This window comes from Ylistrum balloti, unplaced genomic scaffold (assembly GCF_031769215.1).
Source record: "Ylistrum balloti isolate Yb309-2 unplaced genomic scaffold, AGI_CSIRO_Ybal_v1 Utg370612, whole genome shotgun sequence".
Classification (NCBI taxonomy): Eukaryota; Metazoa; Mollusca; class Bivalvia; order Pectinida; family Pectinidae; genus Ylistrum; species Ylistrum balloti.
This window is the reverse complement of record NW_026782376.1, coordinates 866,307-889,174: the sequence shown is the minus strand read 5'-3', so window position 1 is coordinate 889,174 and position 22,868 is coordinate 866,307. Positions and strand designations below refer to the sequence as shown.

The 22,868-nt window shown below is 33.9% G+C and overlaps 1 protein-coding gene across 1 annotated transcript; it reads right to left on the bottom strand.

Annotated features, from left to right (window-relative positions):
* Positions 1 to 5,264: 5,264 nt before the first annotated feature.
* Positions 5,265 to 9,760, bottom strand: LOC132557003 (small ribosomal subunit protein eS21-like). Its single transcript, XM_060221468.1, has 5 exons — positions 9,690 to 9,760; positions 8,196 to 8,259; positions 7,953 to 8,024; positions 5,936 to 5,991; positions 5,265 to 5,345 (listed from the first exon to the last, which is right to left on the bottom strand). Exons 1-5 carry the CDS (start codon positions 9,737 to 9,739, stop codon positions 5,336 to 5,338), a joined length of 252 nt encoding a protein of 83 aa, XP_060077451.1. The 5' UTR covers positions 9,740 to 9,760; the 3' UTR covers positions 5,265 to 5,335.
* Between the last annotated feature and the right edge of the window lie 13,108 nt (positions 9,761 to 22,868).

Below are 22,868 nucleotides of genomic sequence, written 5' to 3'. Positions count from 1 at the left end.
CATCGTACAATACAATGTTACACTCACCGTACAATACAATGTTACACTTACCGTACAATACAATGTTACACTTAACGTACAATACAATGTTACACTTACCGTACAATACAATGTTACACACCGTACAATACAATGCTACACTTACCGTACAATACAATGTTACACTTACCGTCCTATACAATGCTACACACCGTACAATACAATGTTACACTCACGTACAATACAATACAATGCTACACTTACCGTACAATGCATTGTTACACACACCGTACAAAACAATGTTACACACACCGTACAATACAATGTTACACTTACCGTACAATACAATGTTACACACACCGTACAATACAATGTTACACTCACGTACAATACAATGTTACACACCGTACAATACAATGTTACACTTACCGTACAATACGATGTTACACACACCGTACAATACAATGTTACACACCGTACAATACAATGTTACACACACCGTACAATACAATGTTACACACCGTACAATACAATGTTACACACACAATACAATGTACACACCGTACAATACAATGTTAAACTCACGTACAATACAATGCTACACAATGTTACACTTACCGTACAATACAATGTTACACTCACCGTACAATACAATGTTACACACACCGTACAATACAATGTTACACACACTGTACAATACAATGCTACACTTACCGTACAATACAATGTTACACTTAACGTACAATACAATGTTACACTTACCGTACAATACGATGTTACACACACCGTACAATACAATGTTACACACCGTACAATACAATGTTACACACCGTACAATACGATGTTACACACACCGTACAATACAATGCTACACTTACCGTACAATACAATGTTACACACACCGTACAATACAATGTTACACTCACCGTACAATACAATGTTACACTCACCGTACAATACGATGCTACACTTATCGTACAATGCAATGTTATACTCACCGTACAATACAATGTTACACACACCGTACAATACAATGTTACACTCACCGTACAATACAATGTTACCTTAACGTACAATACAATGCTACACTCACCGTACAATACAATGTTACACTCACGTACAATACAATGTTACACTTACCGTACAATACAATGTTACACTTAACGTACAATACAATGTTACACTTAATGTTACACACACCGTACAATACAATGTTACACACACCGTACAATACAATGTTACACTTAACGTACAATACAATGTTACACTCACCGTACAATACAATGTTACACACCGTACAATACAATGTTACACAATACAATGTTACACACACAATACAATGTACAATACAATGTTACACTTACCGTACAATACAATGTTACACTTACCGTACAATACAATGTTACACACACCGTACAATACAATGTTACACTCACGTACAATACAATGTTACACACCGTACAATACAATGTTACACTTACCGTACAATACAATGTTACACTTACCGTACAATACAATGTTACACTTAACGTACAATACAATGTTACACTCACCGTACAATACAATGTTACACTTACCGTACAATACAATGTTACACTCACCGTACAATACAATGTTACACTTACCGTACAATACTAGTTACACTCACCGTACAATACACTGTTACACACAACGTACAATACAATGTTACACTCACCGTACAATACAATGTTACACACCGTACAATACAATGTTACACACCGTACAATACAATGTTACACTCACCGTACAATACGATGCTACACTTATCGTACAATGCAATGTTATACTCACCGTACAATACAATGTTACACTCACCGTACAATACAATGTTACACTTACCGTACAATACAATGTTACACACACCGTACACCACACACGTACAATACAATGTTACACACAATGTTACAACCGTACAATACAATGTTACACTTAACGTACAATACAATGTTACACACACCGTACAATACAATGTTACACTTAACGTACAATACAATGTTACACTTACCGTACAATACAATGTTACACTCACCGTACAATACAATGTTACACTTACCGTACAATACAATGTTACACACCGTACAATACAATGTTACACTCACCGTACAATACAATGTTACACTTACCGTACAATACAATGTTACACTCACCGTACAATACAATGTTACACTTACCGTACAATACAATGTTACACACACCGTACAATACAATGTTACACTCACGTACAATACAATGTTACACACCGTACAATACAATGTTACACTCACCGTACAATACAATGTTACACACCGTACAATACAATGTTACACTCACCGTACAATACAATGTTACACACCGTACAATACAATGTTACACACCGTACAATACAATGTTACACTCACGTACAATACAATGTTACACACCGTACAATACAATGTTACACAACAATGTTACACACACCAATACAATACAATGTTACACTTACCGTACAATACAATGTTACACTACACCGTACAATACAATGTTACACTCACAATATACAATGTTACACACCGTACACTTACACTTACGTACAATACAATGTTACACACACCGTACAATACAATGTTACACACACCGTACAATACAATGTTACACACACCGTACAATACAATGTTACACTTACCGTACAATACTAGTTACACTCACCGTACAATACACTGTTACACACACCGTACAATACAATGTTACACACACCGTACAATAAAATGTTACACTTACCGTACAATACAATGTTACACTTACCGTACAATACAATGTTACACACAATGTTACACTTACCGTACAATACAATGTTACACACACCGTACAATACACACATGTATACACACAATGTTACACTTACCGTACAATACAATGTTACACACACCGTACAATACAATTACAATACACCGTACAATACATGTGTTTTACACTTCGTACAATACACACACCTCTCGTTTCACATACACTTACCGTACAATACAATGTTACACTCACCGTACAATACAATGTTACACACCGTACAATACAATGTTACACTCACGTACAATACAATGTTACGCACCGTACAATACAATGTTACACACCGTACAATACAATGTTACACTCACCGTACAATACGATGTTACACTTACCGTACAATACAATGTTACACACCGTACAATACAATGTTACACACCGTACAATACGATGTTACACACACCGTACAATACAATGTTACACACCGTACAATACAATGTTACACTTACCGTACAATACAATGTTACACACCGTACAATACAATGTTACACACACCGTACAATACAATGCTACACTTACCGTACAATACAATGTTACACTCACCGTACAATACAATGTTACACTCACCGTACAATACAATGTTACACTTACCGTACAATACAATGTTACACTTACCGTACAATACAATGTTACACACACCGTACAATACAATGTTACACTTAACGTACAATACAATGTTACACTTACCGTACAATACAATGTTTGACAATGACGGGATTTATTAAAAGTCATCAGGTAAAAAGACTTCATTATCAATTCTATTGTACAGTTATCACACCTGGATGTTTAAAGGTGATATTCTGTTATATCTGAACATTATTGTGACTATATTAGATAAAAAAATATATGATTTTTTAAAATACTGATGACAAATGTAAAGAAATATCAGGTGATTCCAACATTCTCACTTTGTTAGCAGCTCAAGATGTAGCATATATCAAGTTGTCGAGATACATGAGGCCATGAAGAGTATTTAATATAACCATATTTGGGTGTTGAGAAGACGATTTTTGAAATTCCAGTCAAGTTGACCCCTTTTGGCCCAACCCATCAAACATTGGGGGTCAGCATGCATACCATCATGCTGTCATCTTTTACTCAGAATTCTAACCAAGCTTGAAATATTTCCAATGGAAATTAAACAAATCATGCTAATTTTTTCCCAATATAAGCTATAGTAGACTTTACCCCCTCCCCCAGGGGAAATGTGACACCCTGGGGTCATGAAATTCACAATTTTGATAAACCACCTTAAGATGCTTCCATACATGAAGAGTATTTGATTCTACCCAATGTAAGTGTTGACGCTTTGGCTCTGAAGCCCCTGTGGGGTGGGGTCCCCATAATTCACTATTTTGGTTAATCTTATACCAGGGAATTTGCAAAAATTTCATTGATATAGATTTAAGGGTTTTTGAGAAATCGAAAATGTTAAATTGTTTACGACAGAACGAATGTGATAGAAATAATCACCACGAAACTTTTGTTTTAGGTGACCATAAAACTAAACTAAACCTTACACGATAAGAAAGCAATTTTTGTTCAAAGAACACATCAAATGACACATGGAATAACTTGTGGGGAAGTGATACAACAGCCCATCATCCGATCACTTGAGACTTGAACAAAGCAGAGCCAAAATGATTTTTATTGGCGGTATGTACAAATTTACTACAGGATTCAAGTTGGAAACATGAATAATCAGATCACTTATTTTCAATGCAAGATGAACCACATTTTAACACTAATTTTGCCCTTTAGGTACTTCGTCATAGAGTAGAAATTGAGAATACAGGTCATGTGACTGTCCACAGCTATTAGGAACTTCCCTTAGTCCAGTGGTTATGTGTCCAGATAAAAACCAAAGGGACCACAGCAGAGGCTGTTTTTTTATCACTCCTTCCTAGTATAATATCAATAAATAGCGCAGAAGTTATATCAGCTTGAAAACTTCAGTCCTGAGAGTTGCACTACATGTACACCTCACTGTTCACCTGTCAGAAGACAGTGATATGAAAACAGCTTTTCTTTTTTGATATATGAAGATCTCTTCACATATATATTGAAACTGAAGAGCATGTTTCATATTGATGATAGTTATGAAAAATATAAAACTTGACTTAAGCAAAACTACTGGGGAAAGTACTTAGAAACTACTTGCTATATTAGAAGTAGTTTTGTTAGAGATTTCTGATATTCAATGAGAAAATACCAACGAGGTCAGACCTGTTTATGAAGGAATTGTTTTTCCTATTGCGAGTGTCATGGAGTGTGTTGCATAGGGAAGCTGAACAAGTGGTCTTAAAATTCAATACACTGGTGGCGTTTATGACAGGCTAAGTTGTTTTTAATAAAAGGAATACTGGGTATTCTCTTAATTATCTTACATGTAATATATATTGAAGTAACATTAAAAGTAGTCCATCCATGTTGGAGATACTTTCGTTCAGTATAAACAATGTGAACACTTCTGTTCCCTACATCGACTTTATTCAGCCTTATTTACAAGAAAAAGTCACATGTAGTTGACATCCATCCTTCAGAAGTTCCTGTAAAGAAAACAAAACAATCATTAATCACAAAGCACAGGTGGAAAAGCTTCAGGACAATACACAGAGAAACTTACTCTTTATTTTTATACGAGACAATAACTCTGATTTTATATAAATGCTAAAATCAACGTAAATATATTACACCCCAGTGCTTGTTTGCTCCATCAACAACAAAGCTCATTTTCTCATGGGCTTTCCCTTTAATAGCTGACGTCTTCCTCACTGAACAACATATGGGAGGACCATCACAAGTCACATGCCAACCACAACAATTGGGGTAAAGTGGTCAAGGACACAACCATGTCAGCAGAGAGTGCTCTATTTCTCAGCTCCCTGAGAAACAAACAACCATTGGTAAAGATCTAACCATACACCTCAGACCTTCATCTCAAGTTGCTAAGTCAGATGCTCTACTAAATGAGTTTGGTGGAATCTGTGAACTTAGTAGTACATAAAGTGAATTGAACAAGTGTCAACTGTAATTCTTCCAACACTACTGGTTAAATCGAAATTCACTTCATATCAGGTCATTTTCTCTCCATCTTTTTTTCCTGTTCAGTTTAAAGTATAAACTATTTTGAACTTACTTAGCAAGAATGTTGTCCCTCTTGGCCAACCTGTTGAGGGAGTCGTCAGACTCTCCCTGTAAGAGCAAAATCAGTTGATTAGAAAAATAACATTGTACAAATTTCTCTCCAAATTACCATCAACGTCTAACAGCAGCTTAGAGAGCTATATATTTTGCCTTTTTCTGCCTGTGAGATCGTACAAAAGACACATTACAGTTATCATTACTAATATTACATTCTCAACAATAATTTCCTGTCAAATATTACTTTATTTGGTTTGTTCAACTGGAATGGGTACATCACAAAGAAAGATTTGGATCAACATGTTGTTTCCGGAATTGACAAAAATGCATACTAACAGTTTTTGATTGAAAAAATTTAAATCGTCATCTGCCAAAATTTGAAGTCGATTCGAACATTGTTGTAGCTGTCTATCAATGGTTTTCATATTCTTAGATAGACAGCATATAAATTTAGATCATATAGTTGTAAAGCCAAATATGCAATAATGAATTTATCTGCATCATACAAATGTTTCCTCTGCCTAAGCCACATTAGTGATAAGGGCCATAAATTGAGAAATCTAGGAGGTGACTAAGAAGATTGGCTCGAATAAATGTAAAACAATGATAGGTGCTTAACCCTAACATATTTTTACACCTATCTCTGTACACAATGCTTCTTTACCCTATAAGTACAAAAGTGTATATCAAATCCAATGCTATTCCATTCCACATAAGGGCTTTGCAGCGGGACAACGCAGATTTGGTATAACAAGTGAATTCATCAAACATCTATTTTCTGCTTCTAAAAGAATTATTTACATTTACAAGGGATAGTCAGAAATAGCTTAAATCCAATCTGTATCGTACACATAAGAATGCAGTATTCTATACTTATTGGAAACAGACTATGATAAAATATTCTTGTTAATAAATTTACATTTCCTACCAGAGAAATGCTATAATAAAGTCTTTTTTCCAGTTTTCCAAAGTGTTCAGTGTGTGTTTATAATACAACGCTTTGTACCAGGACAACATAATTCCAAAAGTTGAATCTGCTTAGATAAAGAAAATTTAGTCTGGTTTTATGTAAATATCAGGTACTTTAAAAAAAATTTGATAATCTGCTAATGGGTTTAATACTTTTAACCATGAAATTCTTCACCTTTGGAATGTGATCCAATACAATAAGTATGCGTGCATCTCTATTACAGTACAGCCAATAAAAGGGAACTCATTCATCTATATCAGTTACTAGTATGTCAATACAAATACATGTATTTTGTATATCTTAAGTAACAAGCTTTAAGTGACTCAAGTTATTTCTTTGTCAGACTGCAAGAGTGCTTTTATAGAACATATCCTTATCAACAACATGTTATATCACTTTATGCTAATGGCAAGCTAATCAAAGTCGATTACAAATCCATCGATAATTTTCAAACTCATCTCAAAATTTACGTTACTGAAGATTTACCTTGTTTTAAAATGACCCAGAATATGTGATTGTTTCATGTAATAAGCCTTGCAGGACACAACACTCAAAATCAAGGTGTGGGCTTATTATAGGACTTAAAATAGCACTGATATAGTAGAGGGCTTGGTACTAGGTATGAGCTTATCGATAGTAAGACAATCATAAAGCATTGCTGGTATTTCTACAAAAACATAGTCAGGGTGGGCTTGGTACTAGGCATGGGGCTGAATGCTGGATAACTTTGCTATACATTTAAAAAATGTTTACGTACAGCAAAAACTTTTCACCATGATTTCCATTTCAAGTTAAACTGATAAAATTCTTAATGGACAGAAAAATCAATTTTTATCCAACACTACAAAACTTGCTAACTTCGCATGATCAAATTTCTTGAAGAGGGCATGCAATTTAACAAACTTTCTCCATATGAATATATTTCCCAGGGATCTTTAATAATCTATTAACTTTTTTCAGTGGACAGCCTTGTTAGTGGATGATATTAAATGAAACAATTCAAACAGTTCAATCTTATAAATATAGTAAGACATCAACTTACCATTCTTCTGATTGTTCCACAGATGGCATAGGTTGTGTTTGAACCTGTCATACGTCCTGTGCTCTCATCAACCTTACAAAAATATAAAAAATTATAAGTTTATACAGCAGTGTGCTTAAATTCTTTGAATATTTTTCCTTTTTTTCTCTCATAATCATCTTCAACAAAAGAAGTCAGATATTCATATATCTTAAATTTGGAATTATCACAATTTAGCCTTAATGTAAACTATTGTACACTTACATCAGCAATGTTCAGCTGGATAGAAGCATGGTCTTTTGCAGCAATGATTCTGTTGCTAGCAGAGCTGAAATTAAGAAATTGTATTTCAATGCTTTATCCAGAAAACTAGTCTGAAATTAACAATTATACCGCTGAATTTATGCTGCTGGCATGTATACATTTTTTCTTTTTAGAAACATTTATGACATATTTGCATATCAGTAAGAAATTAACTTCTGGAGCTACACTATTGGAAAACATCACATTTAATAACTTACAAATGATGTACATGTAGGGTTGTAATTTCACTAAATATGATTATACCAGAGTATGATATATTTGATACATCAGAATCATTTGCCTATTACTTAAAAAATAAATTTAGCAGGAATCAATTATCACACTGTATATCCCTGATGATGCTAGACTCAAATATCACTTTTTAATTACACAACTTGAGGTCCTAATGAATGAGACGATTACTGGTACAATATCACCTGCACATCAGGTCTGAACCCCTTTGTGTTACCAGGTGATCATTTTCACATTTTAAATACCGTCCCAGTTCTGAATTGCCCTTGGTGCAAGTAATTGGCTGGGAAATGAAAATACACCATGCCTCCTTGCAATTTTTCAAACAGAAACCCAGACATGTAAATCTTTTATCAGAAGATAGAATTTTTTTAATCATTTTATGACTCTTTTTCCACTTTAATTATTAAGTTCCTAACAGCGTAGCATTGAATGAAAACTCAGTTTTCACTTTAAATGATGTTAAATATTCATTTCACTTGATAAAAAAACAATATTCAACATTTCAAAAATATGATTATATCCTCAAGATTTCTTCACCAAAATGTCAATCCATTAATATCTGGTGATCAAGGGTCCAATGTGGGTTGACCAAGAGTCTGTTATTTAGCGATATATAAAGAAACAAAATGCAGTAGTGTTTCCCGCCTCCCCCTCCCAATTTAAGCTGAACTTATCATATCTCTACCCGTTAATGACCTCCTTCAACATACTGAAGATTGTGTAGACAAATAAAATAAAGGTTGAATATGTTTCTGTATATCATTTCGGTAAAATGCTGATGATAAGCTATAAAATTTATTGAACAAATCCAGAAAAGTCGTAACATATTTCAATACATTTGTATTCATCGTGCAAGCAAAGTGAAAGAGAAACTGGTAGGTGGATATTTTCCAATATTGGATATCTAGACTCTGACAATCTGATTAGTCGTAATAGTGGCAATCAAAATCATATGCAAAATGCGATTGAAAACAGTTTCCTGTGAATGGTATCGCGATTGCGAGGGATCGGGTATAAATACAACTATCAAACCATTATTGTCAAGGGTTTCAACAAACAAGGTGTAGATTGTTGTGTGTCTGGATGCTATTTCCGTCATTATAATGAACCAATCAAACTATTTAATAAACAAAACACTCTCGCATACTTTTGATTTTCCAACGTTTGTGATGAATACATATTTTAACAAGTCACAATTACCATTTCCTTGGGATGTACATATCCACGAACTCTCCAGCTTCGTTCTGCATGTTGATTTAGTGGTAAATTACCTGTAATAAACAACGAAATGAATAAAAATTTGTAGAAACATAACTTTATTGCACAATTTGAGTCGGATCATTTCGGCATATTACCTCGCGAGCAAATGGCGAATGAAAAAGGAAGCACATGTGTTGTACCACAATGCATCAGTACTAATAACGGGAGGTAACTCCTACATTATATTGTTAGTAGGTTGCATGATACTATCAGTACATGTAATTATGAAGGTAACTACACAAGGTTCCCCCATGATTTCAATTTCCAAAATGTATGCTTCTGATAAATAAATCTAACATTTCTTCGTTACAAATATATAAAGATATATTTAATTTTAGATGGAAATTGTTTGTGTCATTTTTAGTTGAAACTTATGACATGAATCCCCTCATATCCTTGCCAAATTTTTAACAAAACGATTATTTTTATTCATTACTGATGAAGTTTATTTTAATGTCTCGTTTTCTTCCTTCCTTTATTTATCTATAAGCTTATCTCTCTTTACACTCCGTTCGTATATATACAATACAATTTCAAAGTTTACGACTGACATTTGTAGCCATTGGTGTGAATATATACTGACCGATTCACTTACAATAAATAAAACAATATTGACGAATCATGCGAGCATTGTTGAAGAAGTGTACAATGTATATACTATGCTGACGTTGATACTTACGTGTACACTCATTTTTAACGAGACGTGTACGATGCAGCCATGCCAGAGACATTCATTCTTGCTTTTGTTTTATATGAGTTCAGAATGTTTTCAGAAACTTCCGGGAATTTTAATGAGGTAAGACGAAACAATAATAGATATAAGAGCTATTCGATTAAATTTTCAGAAAAAAATGGCTTACGACAGTGAAAACGTAGATGTTACGGCTAAATGCTTTGTTATCTGGTTGCTTGTGTCACCGAAATGAACCATTTAATAAGAAAGAAATACTTTCAGCCAAATAGGATTTCGTAGTACACGGGGTATTCCACAGATTATAGAGACAGGAAGCCATCGTATGATATAATAATACTGACTTATAAGATCACGGAGTGTGGTCACGCTAGTCGTTATATCTTATTTAGGCAACAAGTCGATATAAATGTCTTTTAATTGGACTTCAGTTAATTTATATTTTAGTATTCGCTACGGGGTTATTTGTTATAGGAAAAAAATTGCACGATGATATGCTATATAGAAATATTAAAATATTAAGCTTCTAATATATGTCAAAGTAGCACAGTTCACAAATTAAGTTTATATTCGGTAAAAAGTTATTAAAGATATTACAGATTCTGACATACGTGTTTAGATTTACGCAACCTCAGTTCAATAGTGTAAGTATCTTTCCGCTCGAAAGTTTGAAGTTTTTAAGGGGAAAAACAATGCTGTATCATTCTATCACCAGCTCTAAGTTACCTTTTAAAAAGTTAAGTGAATTTTTTGCCGAAACATTCATTAATCTGGATTCACCTCCTGTGTGTCGATTTGTCTCTCTGTCTCTCTATCTAAGTGCTGTGATTAGATTTCTTTATACCAAATAAATGTTAACGTGGTATTAGCGTCGATTGGTTTTCTGAGAAAATGAAAACTGAGAGAACGGATTACAAAACGATGATGACGTTTATTTACGATGCAAAACATAGGTTATATATGTTATATATATATATGTATACAAGACTCGCTCGCAAACACGTACTCACTCACTCCTAAAGAAATAAGAATGTAATAGAGCGATAAATTCATATCAGGTACACGAGGCAAGTACACAATGCCTGTTACCATTAACATCTCAACTCGTGCACATCTACCCGTGACGCATTTCCGCTCAAAAATGATGCCTTAACCATTAAGGCTACTTACCCCAGTAAGAATGATAATGATAATAAGATACATATACAGTATCAACAATATAATAAACACCATATACCCGCTTACGTGATGATAAGGATGTATCAATTTGACTTCTTCACTTTGGAAACGTCAAATATTATCACGATAGTAGAATCGAAATTGCGAGCAATAGCAGAAGTCACCTCGATACCTTCATCCCATCGACAATACCACACGGACTTCTATGAATACATTTGTGGTGTCACTATACACCTACATAATTTCATTACAAGCTATACAGAAATTTTGACCAATCAGAGGTCAGGAAACGGAGTCCATTTTTTCGTGTGAATCTGCGGCTACGAAAGTGGCCATAGTCCCTAATAAACCCTCATACCAAATGTCATCCAAATTAGATGATACATGTATTTAAGTTTTGACCAATCAGAGACAATTTTGTTTTCCTTTCATCAAATAGGCCATTGGTTTTTCTGTGCCATATCAATTCCATTTATCCAATTTCATTACAACCGGACAATAGATTAGTTTCGACCATGATAAAAAAAAACTGCCATTCGCGACTGAATCCAACGTAGATGTCATGTTTTCATCCCTTCCACAAGGTTTTACTATGATCAGTATACTGTAGTGGAATCAAAGCTATTTTTGGAAATCATTTCAACCAATCAGGGACAGCGGCTGTCATCTGGGATGATCGACCTGGGATAAAAAGTAAAGGACAACACAATGAATTGTATACAAAATTTGATGTGCATTCACTGAATAATATCTTAGAATACAAAAACGGCAGAATAATTTTTTTAACTAGAATTCCAATTGTGAACAATTTAAGTTATTCAAAACACCTACAAAAGTTTGATTGAAATTGAGCAATATTTAAAGTTCGACCAATCGGAGGCCAGAGATAATGGTGGCCATTTTCTGAAATATGAAACGGAGGAGACAATAATGGTCTGACCCATGATGAACTTATGCATCGAATTTCATAGAAATCGGACATTTAAATTTCAACCAATCAGAGACAAGAAAATTGCGGTCATTCTGTTGAAATGTGATTCTGACGATACCAAAGTGACCTTTGTATAACAAGCCATCAAATTTCATGGGGTTGCTATGACAGCCCTAAATACCACATTTCATTGAAATCGGACATGTTTCAGTTTCGACCAGTCAATAACCTCTAATTTCGGTTATTTTCAACGACAAATCGACTTTATCTAAAAACAGACGATATCACATTATCGTCCTATTTCATCGCATAGAACAAAAGTTATTAGTAAATATGATTTTTAATGTGCTTTATCGAATATCATTTGGGAAATAGGAGTTTTTATTTTCGGACTAAAGTTTTATAGACATTAAGATGTTGTCTTGTTCAATTCTTTACAAACGAAATACTGGTAATTTAAATTTATGATAATTTAATAATTTGGTATACACTCACAACATAGCATCAGAACTTCTGATTCTACACCTGATTAAAACTTGGGGGTCATCTGTCAGAGATGAAGGCCAAAAGTCAATCAACAACATATGAGATAAAAACAGGATAGTTATAGTTTGAATTCACACCACAGAATCAAACCGTATGTTTTGATATTATTTTGATGGTAATTGCTCAAGGTCAAATTTTACACTTGATCATCTTTAAAAGACGTGTGTATAACATATTGCATGAGTTTTCTACACATGTAGTTCATGTTCACACGATAGCAAGACATGACCAAGTTCTACGTCAATATATACCTTCATGATCATCAAATCTTTCAAATCTCACTAATATTTCAAAAAGGTAATATATAGTTCATTACATAAGCACGTTTTGAGAGCCTAATTAGATTTCGGTAGTTTTCAAATAGGAAAAATATCAAAGGCGACGCTTGACATTTACGTATAAGGGAAAATGTCAATGGTAGCACTTGACCTTTTCAGATGAGGTAAAAAATTCGAAGGTAACACTTGACCTTTCCAGATGAGGTAAACATTTCGAAGGTAACACTTGACCTTTTCAGATGAGGGATAATATAAAAGGTGCCACTTTACCTTTTCAGAAATGTCAAAGGTGGCACTTGAACTTTTCAGATGAGGTAAAAATGTCAAAGGTGACACCTGACCTTTTCTGATAAGGGAAAATGTCAAAGGTTACCCTTGACCCGGTTCGAAATTTTAAAAATAATAATAACTTGAAATTGTTGCTAACAATTTTGCGGGCTTTTCACTTCTTTGGCGACAATCTTGGATATCGGACAGACTCCCCGAAAAACAGCACTAGTTTAAGTTATTCTCAGCTTCATTTACGGCAAACCTAAATAGAATTCCACAAGCTGACGGTGTATTTTTTGTCCAGTTTGGTAGTACTTTATCCGAGCATGCTACATCGTAAATATGAGAGCCCTACACGTTTTGGTTATTGGAAATCATTATTTTAATAAATTTAACATAATTGACCCTAGTGACCTTGAACATAGGTCAAGGTCGTTCATATTAACAAACCTAATTGTCCACTACTTGAGTATGACTTGGACCAAATATTATGACATTAGGCCTTTTGGTTTTTGAGAAGAAGATTTTTGAAGTTTTTATCTCAAAATCGCACTTTTGAAATTTGACCCCTACCGGGAACCGGAAGTTGTCTTTTAATAGAAAAAGTTTCATGAGAAATGATATTTATATCTAATTCTACATCACATATCCAAAGTTCAATTCAGTACATGGAGCCGTTCATGAGATACTGACACTAAGCTAAAATTGGAAATGACGTCATGGCGGTCATTTTGTTTTTTCAACCTGGTTCACAATCTCACCAATTACTGAAATGAATATGGGGAAACATTTTCATACCAATTAAATTATATATTTATTAAAGATTTTGGAATAATTCAAGTTCAAACTTTTTGTCGGCATTTCTAAAGATCAAAGGAAATTTTCAAAATGGCATAAAACGGTCATGAAAAAAGTTACGGAAAAAGTGAAGATATCAACTTCATCAGATAATCATTCTGCATTGATTTTTGGAAGATTTGTTTTAGAATCTGTGACCTTTAACCCAACAGCGAGCTTTTTCATTCGACATATTTTCTGATAACATGTATGATAAAAATTTAGATAAGGAAATTCTCTACAAATAATATAATGCACAAACTCTCCACAATGAATGGTTTTTAAGTTACAGCAGTTTTAATGTTTTCAGTTGATGCCGTCATGGCGGCCATATTGGATGATTGACCTATTTGAAAATATTCCTGTAACACCTTCAGACCGCCATTAAAAACATACTAACAAAACCATCAACCTTTCTTTCACTCATCTAAAGATAGAGAATCCACAAAATACGGACGAAGAAAAGGAAGAAGAAACTTAACAAAAACAATAGGTCTTTTCACCTTTAAATTTCTACCAAAAAGGGCGTTCAGGATATATCATTATTCTTTCAATGGTGTAAGTTTCCATTATTAGGATAATAATTAATTTCTACTCATAAAAGTTTGATGCTCAAGTATAAAACATTTCACAGGTTACACCCTTCAGAGATAGAAAGCAGAGATATAGCATGATAATAACTAAAAAGAAATGCAATAGATGAAATCATGAAAACGAAAGGTGATTGAGGGAGTGTACTTTGATAATTTCATAGAAGGGTAGATTTTATATTTGGTGATATTAATCGGTATATTTTACTTTATGTTAATATGGAGGGCTCACTACAAATAGTATGCGGACACATATTTGGAGAGGAGCTACCTTATAATAATATATATATTTATAATTTAACATTACCGATCAAATGCAAAGGTATTTCAGAATGACAGTCGTTCAATGTTGCCGTAGGTAGGATGACCGTGAACTGCTAATTCATGCTTATTTTGTTCCCAGTAATAAACGAGATCCAGCCGTGCAACTTCCATTAAAAACACGTTTATCAACAAAGTTCCTTGTCATGTAGAAATGACGCCGAGAAATTTATTTGTTAGGTGATATCGTAATTTTCTTTCTCTGCTGACGACTCTCTGACTTATTTGACCGATAACACTTCTTGTCATTGTGGTGATTATGTTGAGGATTATACTTACTCTACCGATGTCTCCTTTAGTCCCTTATTACTGTGTATTATAAATTGTGCACATCCAATACTCAAACATTTCTTGAAGGGTTTCATTTACTGCAAATTTGAATATATATGTTTATATCTAAATTCAGTGATTACTGACACCAGACACCTCTTTTTAGTTAACCTGAAGTTTCGTTCATTCAATCTACAAATTTTGTCTCAAGATTGTGTCTTTCTGTCAACGTGCGAACCCGGCATACTATTGCTAAGGGTGTATGGACAGTTTGGGTCTTGGCCTGTCTTGGTCTAGGTACATTTGAACTTAAGCTAAACTAAAAAAGTCATATCCACGAAAGCTAAAATTTTCTTTATTGTTTTGTCAAATTATTATTGTTATCGTGATAAGTGGTTGGTTTAGGCCTATATATCTTGCATAATGCAGTTATTGTTTCTTTCGATGAGTACTGTGACGGAGAAGCGTTAACATCACTCAGAAATTTCTTTCCGGCCGAACCTTATTCCAGTTATCACACAAACTGATTCACATTCGCCTGGGCAAATTATTAATAATAAGTCACAGTCATATGTAGAACCACTTGAAATTCTCAGTAGATAAGTTATCAGCCAAGTTATGATCATCCTGGTTTCAAGTAAAGACATATTTTTTCACAGAATAAACACAACTTTACATAATAATCCGGGACTTTTAAAACTGCTCCAACATATCAGTGTACACTATTTTGAATGCATCCAAGTGTTCAGATAAATGACACCTAATCGGGAAAAGTTTTTTACAGTATATTTGTCAGTTGCTGAATATATAAACATCACAGAATACTGCAGACCTGTAAGTTTTGTCCTCTGAAATCATGACAACCGATGCTGTTTGAGATGTTGAACCACCATGAGCAGTAAAATCTGGAGTTTAGAGACAGAGTTTTAGTGTATTGGATTGCTGATGCTAAAACCGAATTTACGTTTGACAAACAGTAGAGCCGACATAACCTTTATATCAATGAGCAGTGGATATTGAGTAGCATTAACTCTAATGCGTTCCTTTGCCGAAGTCAATTGATCATCAATATCTTGACAGTAAACTATTCTACATTCAAAGTACAGTGTCTTGAGTAATGCACTTACCATGCATGGATTAAAAATGCTATTAGGAAACGATGAAAGGCTGCATGTAAATCATCAATTCTTACACAAGAGAAAAAACCGTGATTATCGAAAAGCATTCTTCATTTTTAAATTATGTCATACAACCAGGTAAATATTTATATTAACACCCACTATATGAAGATTATCAGGGATATTTTATAAAGATATGAAATCAATTAGGTCCATGTGCAATTTGATTTCTTATTTTAGAGTGCACGAAGTGATCCATAATACTTTTATTCTAAATTTGCACTGGTAGGTTCTATTCACCTTTTTGTCTTTTTTACAACCTTGTGGTACTGATGAGCACACCATATCGATATATAAATTTTATCGTAGACCCATGTTTTTTTTTGTTAATCTTGTATCCGACAAATCTACACCATTTAATAGTACCACAATACACCAAAATACGTTTTTAATGTTCATAAGTTAAGGTTGTTATTTTTCTATACAGCTGACAATTTAGAACTCTAATTAAATGTCAGGCAAAACTGGAATTGGGCATTTATAAATTACGGTCAGCCCAAATCAAATATATATATCTATATATATCCGTATCTTTTGCTTTACTGTGTGTAAGAGATAATTGAATTGTATACCAATAATTATTTCTCTGTTTTAAGATTTTCTATGGTCCAAAACATGTCGGGGAGAACACAGAACAATACAGAAGCATCAGTCCGCCTGTACTGGCTAGTACATCCGTCGTATACCTGATCTGGAGTCAATATGAGTACCATGTCTCAGATTTGATGTGATGTACCCATTTTATGGTCTGGTCGGAAAGGCAACATAGATAATTAGCTGACCATGTTTGTTTACCTGTATGTGATACAATTCGATGGTAGCATGGGAATGTAATCATTCACCTGTTTCTATTTCAAATTTATTATTTTGTTCTGACATTGGACAATGTACATAATCATCTATCAACATTAATACAACTAGGATGTCAATAATCTCTGTATATTTAGCATATCATACAAAGAATTTAGTATATTCAAGACGTTTGCACGAGAGTTTGGAGTCTGCAAGTGAGGTTTAACCTCGTTTTGAACTTGGAGGGACTTTCCGACTTTTCTTCGAAGTTTCATTTTCGCCGAATTCTTGATTACTATTAATCCACGAATTCATGTGTCAACACAACAATTACGAGATAAAAAACTGACAGGAAATTTAGTGCAAGAGGATTTAGTGAGTAGTACATAATAATATATATATATCTACGAAATGAAGTGGTGTCGGAAATGCATATTTTGGGTAAAACCATGAAATTTGAGCCACACGAAAATGTATACACATTTCTTCTGGTGAAGACAGATTTTCCTGATTCGTCTCAATGCTCTAGCATCACTGACAACTTGGTTTGCATTTGCCCTCATTTTCACAATCGCGGTTATATATCACGTCAATATGAACTTTTATAATGAAGAACAAAAATGAAAAATATGAATTTCATTTCCTTTCTACAGCCAACTCCTACCAAAAAGGTTACTTTCAATAATGCATTTTTTTCAACAAGGAGTTGTGAGATATATCCGTGTTTTCTATGTTTCTGTTTTATTCGAAGCAATCAACATTAATGGCGTATATTTTGTTTTATAGGCCTCAAACATAAAAAAGACAACAATAGGCATATTAAAGATAACATTAATATTATTATTATCTGAGAACGACTCTCACATAAACAATACATAGAACTGATCGACCGGAACTAATTGATTTCAAATCATTCTGATATTATATATACGGTGACTTCACTTATACATTGTTTCTGTCATTTTTGTGATGATTCACATCGTTGGTAACAGTTGAGTAAGTATTACTCCTAATTTTCTCCCATTCCGAAATCCGTCTGAGCGGAAGACAAATTAAACCTCCTAGTCCAAGACTGATTCCTCCGAAATAGAACGTCATGTTATAACTCCCACTCAAGTCAGACAGTGCTCCTGTAACAGAAAATATGATATCATGTAAAGCAATGCTCTTTGTTGTGATTACCAAACGCCTAATAGAGCTGTTTTTGTACATATTATATGCGATACAGTGTTCTTTCTACTGAAAACTAATTACATATGTATATGCTTTCTTGTCATTGTTTTGTGAATGTAGGTTTTCTCAATTGTGATATGATATAATGTCCGGTGATGCAATGAGAAATTTCTTCAGACGTTCCAATATCTGATACCGTAAGATTTTATGTCGGCGTGTACATCATCTGAATAAAGTCTATGGGCGTTGTCAAATTTCACTCTTATGAATGTGTTTTCTTTTCTAAATTAGATTTCCGGCAACTTTCAATGACTTGCTTGAAGTGTGACCAAATTACAAACCCTTACTTATGATACTTGAAAGTTGAGATTGCCAAAACCGTGTTTCCTATTCAATCAAAATGAAAGCATAATTAAAGTCTAATATTAGCATATCTACATCGTAATAATCAAATCGTGTTTTGGACCACAATTGTGTTGCTTGGTGAGAAATCAAACTAGCTGCCAGCTGTTCCGTCTGTGTGTACACATGTACCGTACATGTTCAATAAGAACAACAATGTTAAATGTACAACATGGTCAGTTTGTTAAGTACGTATGTATATATAGGTAATGGTTGTCAATTTATTGCATGGATATGAATCCCGTGCAAATAATACATGCATTGCATCTCAGATGTCTTTTACATGAGGTTCATTTCCCTTCATTAGTCAATGCAATCAACAAAATATGCAATCAGTACTTTGATAAAAACAGATAATGCGTTTTGACATTACATTAAACATTTGATTAAAATGAAGATAGACGTTTTGATGTAGTTTTACTTAACCTTTAAATGCCGGTTTCAGATTCTATATTTATGTTAATATGAATAATAAAATAGGAAAGGTGGTGTTAAACAGACGGTTTGAAACTAAGCTGATCTGTGTTATAGTTACTGAATGACGCATACAAAGCCAACAAGCGGTGAAAATGTATCGCAAGCCAACCCTATGTATGGTAGGTCAACCCTATGTATGGTAGGCCAACCCTATTTATGGTAGTCCAACCCTATGTATGGTAGGCCAACTCTATGTATGGTAGACCAACCCTATGTATGGTAGGCCAACTCTATGGATGGTTGGCCAACCCTATGTATTGTAGGCCAACCCTATGAATGGTAGGCCAACCCTATGCATGGTAGACCAACTCTATGTATGGTAGGTCAACCCTATGTATGGTAGGTCAACCCTATGTATGGTAGGCCAACCCTATGTATGGTAGACCAACCCTATATATGGTAGGCCAACTCTATGTATGGTAGACCAACCCTGTGTATGGTAGGCCAACCCTATGTATCGCAGGCCAACCCTACAGGTAAATGACATTATTTTACAATGTACTGAGAAAAGAAAATCCAAATTATTTCTGGAACACTAGTTAGTGTCAATTATCGTTAACAACGATGGTTTAAGAAGAACATTATATATACTTGTACCTGCTATCGGCGATCCAGCGAATATAGAGAGCCCCATGGTTAGTCCAATAAAGCTATACGAACTGTTGAGTCCATGTGTCTGCAGTAATTCAACCATTGAGATACTCCTAAGGCATACAAAGGTCCCTGTAACGACAGCAATGCCTTATATCTATATAACTTATATAATATCGGACATGTATCTATATTAATTACTATCGAACATGGCTAGGATTTAATGGATGCAACAAACTTCCATTTGATTTCTCTAACTGATTTATAAATATATAACATATTTTCAAATTCGAAAAACTTACTTCATTGTGGACTATATATTTAAGCCCATTTTGAACAGATTGGAGAATTAAATGAAAATTGAATCGCAGCTATCAATACAATTAACTTACCAATAACTGCTCCGAACACTAGTAGACACTCCACCGATCAACAGGGCGGTGTTGCTTATTATCAAACTATTTGCCCATGGTAGGTCCGTTATGTAACCAATTAAAACACGTGTAACAGCTGTTGAAACACCCAGGATCAAAATAAGAGATGCTCCCTCATTCGTCGATAGATTGACATCAATTGCCAATGCAGGAAGGACATTTAGTGGTATGAAAAAAACCTGTAAAAGTATAAACGTATAATTATATCATTCCTAAGGAGAAAAGTAATAGACAATCATTATTATTGTCTGTGTATATGTGGCATTTTTATTTGTATCTTAGATTTTCAACATGGCATGCAATTTGTTAAACTTGTTAAAGTAATATGAACTCGTGTTAATTTTTTGTGATGTCCGTCTCTATTTACCAAAAATATCTTTCATCTTGTCCGTCATTAAAACCATGCTTGTAATATAAATGCATTTGGACATATGGACGAAAAACCTGTAAAAGATATACTTATATGCATATACCTAGCATGACGAAAAAGCATGATACACTATATATCAATATGGTTGGGCTTTTCAGACGAAAAGATTCAAGCATGCGTTCAATACTTAAACACGATTGTTTACAACACACGTCACTACATCGAGCAACTTTGTTTTCGGCTTTAATATCTGTCTCAGTATTTCGATGAGGATAATTGCTGAAATAATCCACATTGTCCCACGCCAGAAGTATGTTTCCAAAAGAAATTCACTGAGAGAGGCGAATACAAGAGATCCCATTCCAGCTCCAGAGACAACCAGCCCAATGGCCAAGGCTTTTCGTTTGCGGAAATATAAACTGATTACCATAATTGATGGAAAGTGCATCAGGCTCAGTCCAGTACCTATATAACAAAATTCATATTGATTATTACAAACAATATATTCATTTGTCAGTTTTATCATTAGATGTAACATAATGAAAATATGATATTTAAATTAATAAGACTACCATGCTTCAGTTTTTGTAGATTTAGAAAGCAGTAATCTACAAAAATAAAAAAATATTTACAACTTTCAAAAATTCTTTAATAACAGCAACATTATCAACATTACACACGACACGACAGGGGCGCGATTATAGGGCATTTTACTTTATATATTTATGATACGTCAGAATATAGGGCATTTTACTTTATGTATTTATGATACGTCAGAATATAGGGCATTTTTCTTTTTATATTTATGATACGTCAGAATATAGGGCATTTTTCTTTATATATTTATGATACGTCAGAATATAGGGCATTTTACTTTATGTATTTATGATACTGTATATAGGGCATTTTTCTTTATATTTATGATACGTCAGAATATAGGGCATTTTACTGATACGTCAGAATATAGGGCATTTTACTTTATATATTTATGATACGTCAGAATATAGGGCATTTTACTTTATGTATTTATGATACGTCAGAATATAGGGCATTTTACTTTATGTATTTATGATACGTCAGAATATAGGGCATTTTACTTTATGTATTTATGATACGTCAGAATATAGGGCATTTTACTTTATGTATTTATGATACGTCAGAATATAGGGCATTTTTCTTTTTATATTTATGATACGTCAGAATATAGGGCATTTTACTTTATGTATTTATGATACGTCAGAATATAGGGTATTTTACTTTATATTTATTCATTTGTTTAATAGAGCATTTATCATCATTATCTAAAAAAACCAACAAAAACCCAAAGATTCCTAGTAACATCCTTATATTAGCCACCAAGTGTTATTTATTGTATTATAACACTATGTAACACTAGAATAATTGTGTCTGATCTGCACCGAATCAAGGAAATATCGTAATCATTGTCTCATTCATACAATTTGACTAATTTATGGTTCGACCTAGAATAGACATGCTGCTTTTTCGATCCTTCTGACATAAAATGAGCTGCAATCCAGCAATTTCTTTCGGTGTAAAAATATTCGTAGACTAAACTTTGTCTAGTGACGATTGGCTGGAATTCAGATGATATTAACACCGATTCACTGGTTTAAGAGAAGAAATATTAGCGGCTGCTCCTCTATACGGGCTCAGTTTATTCATCAAAATATTGTCAGAGTCATAAGCGGCAATAGCAAGTGACTTACTGATCGTGTTAATACAATTACATTTTAAGACTTGATACAGCCATAATAAAAGCTCAGAGTAC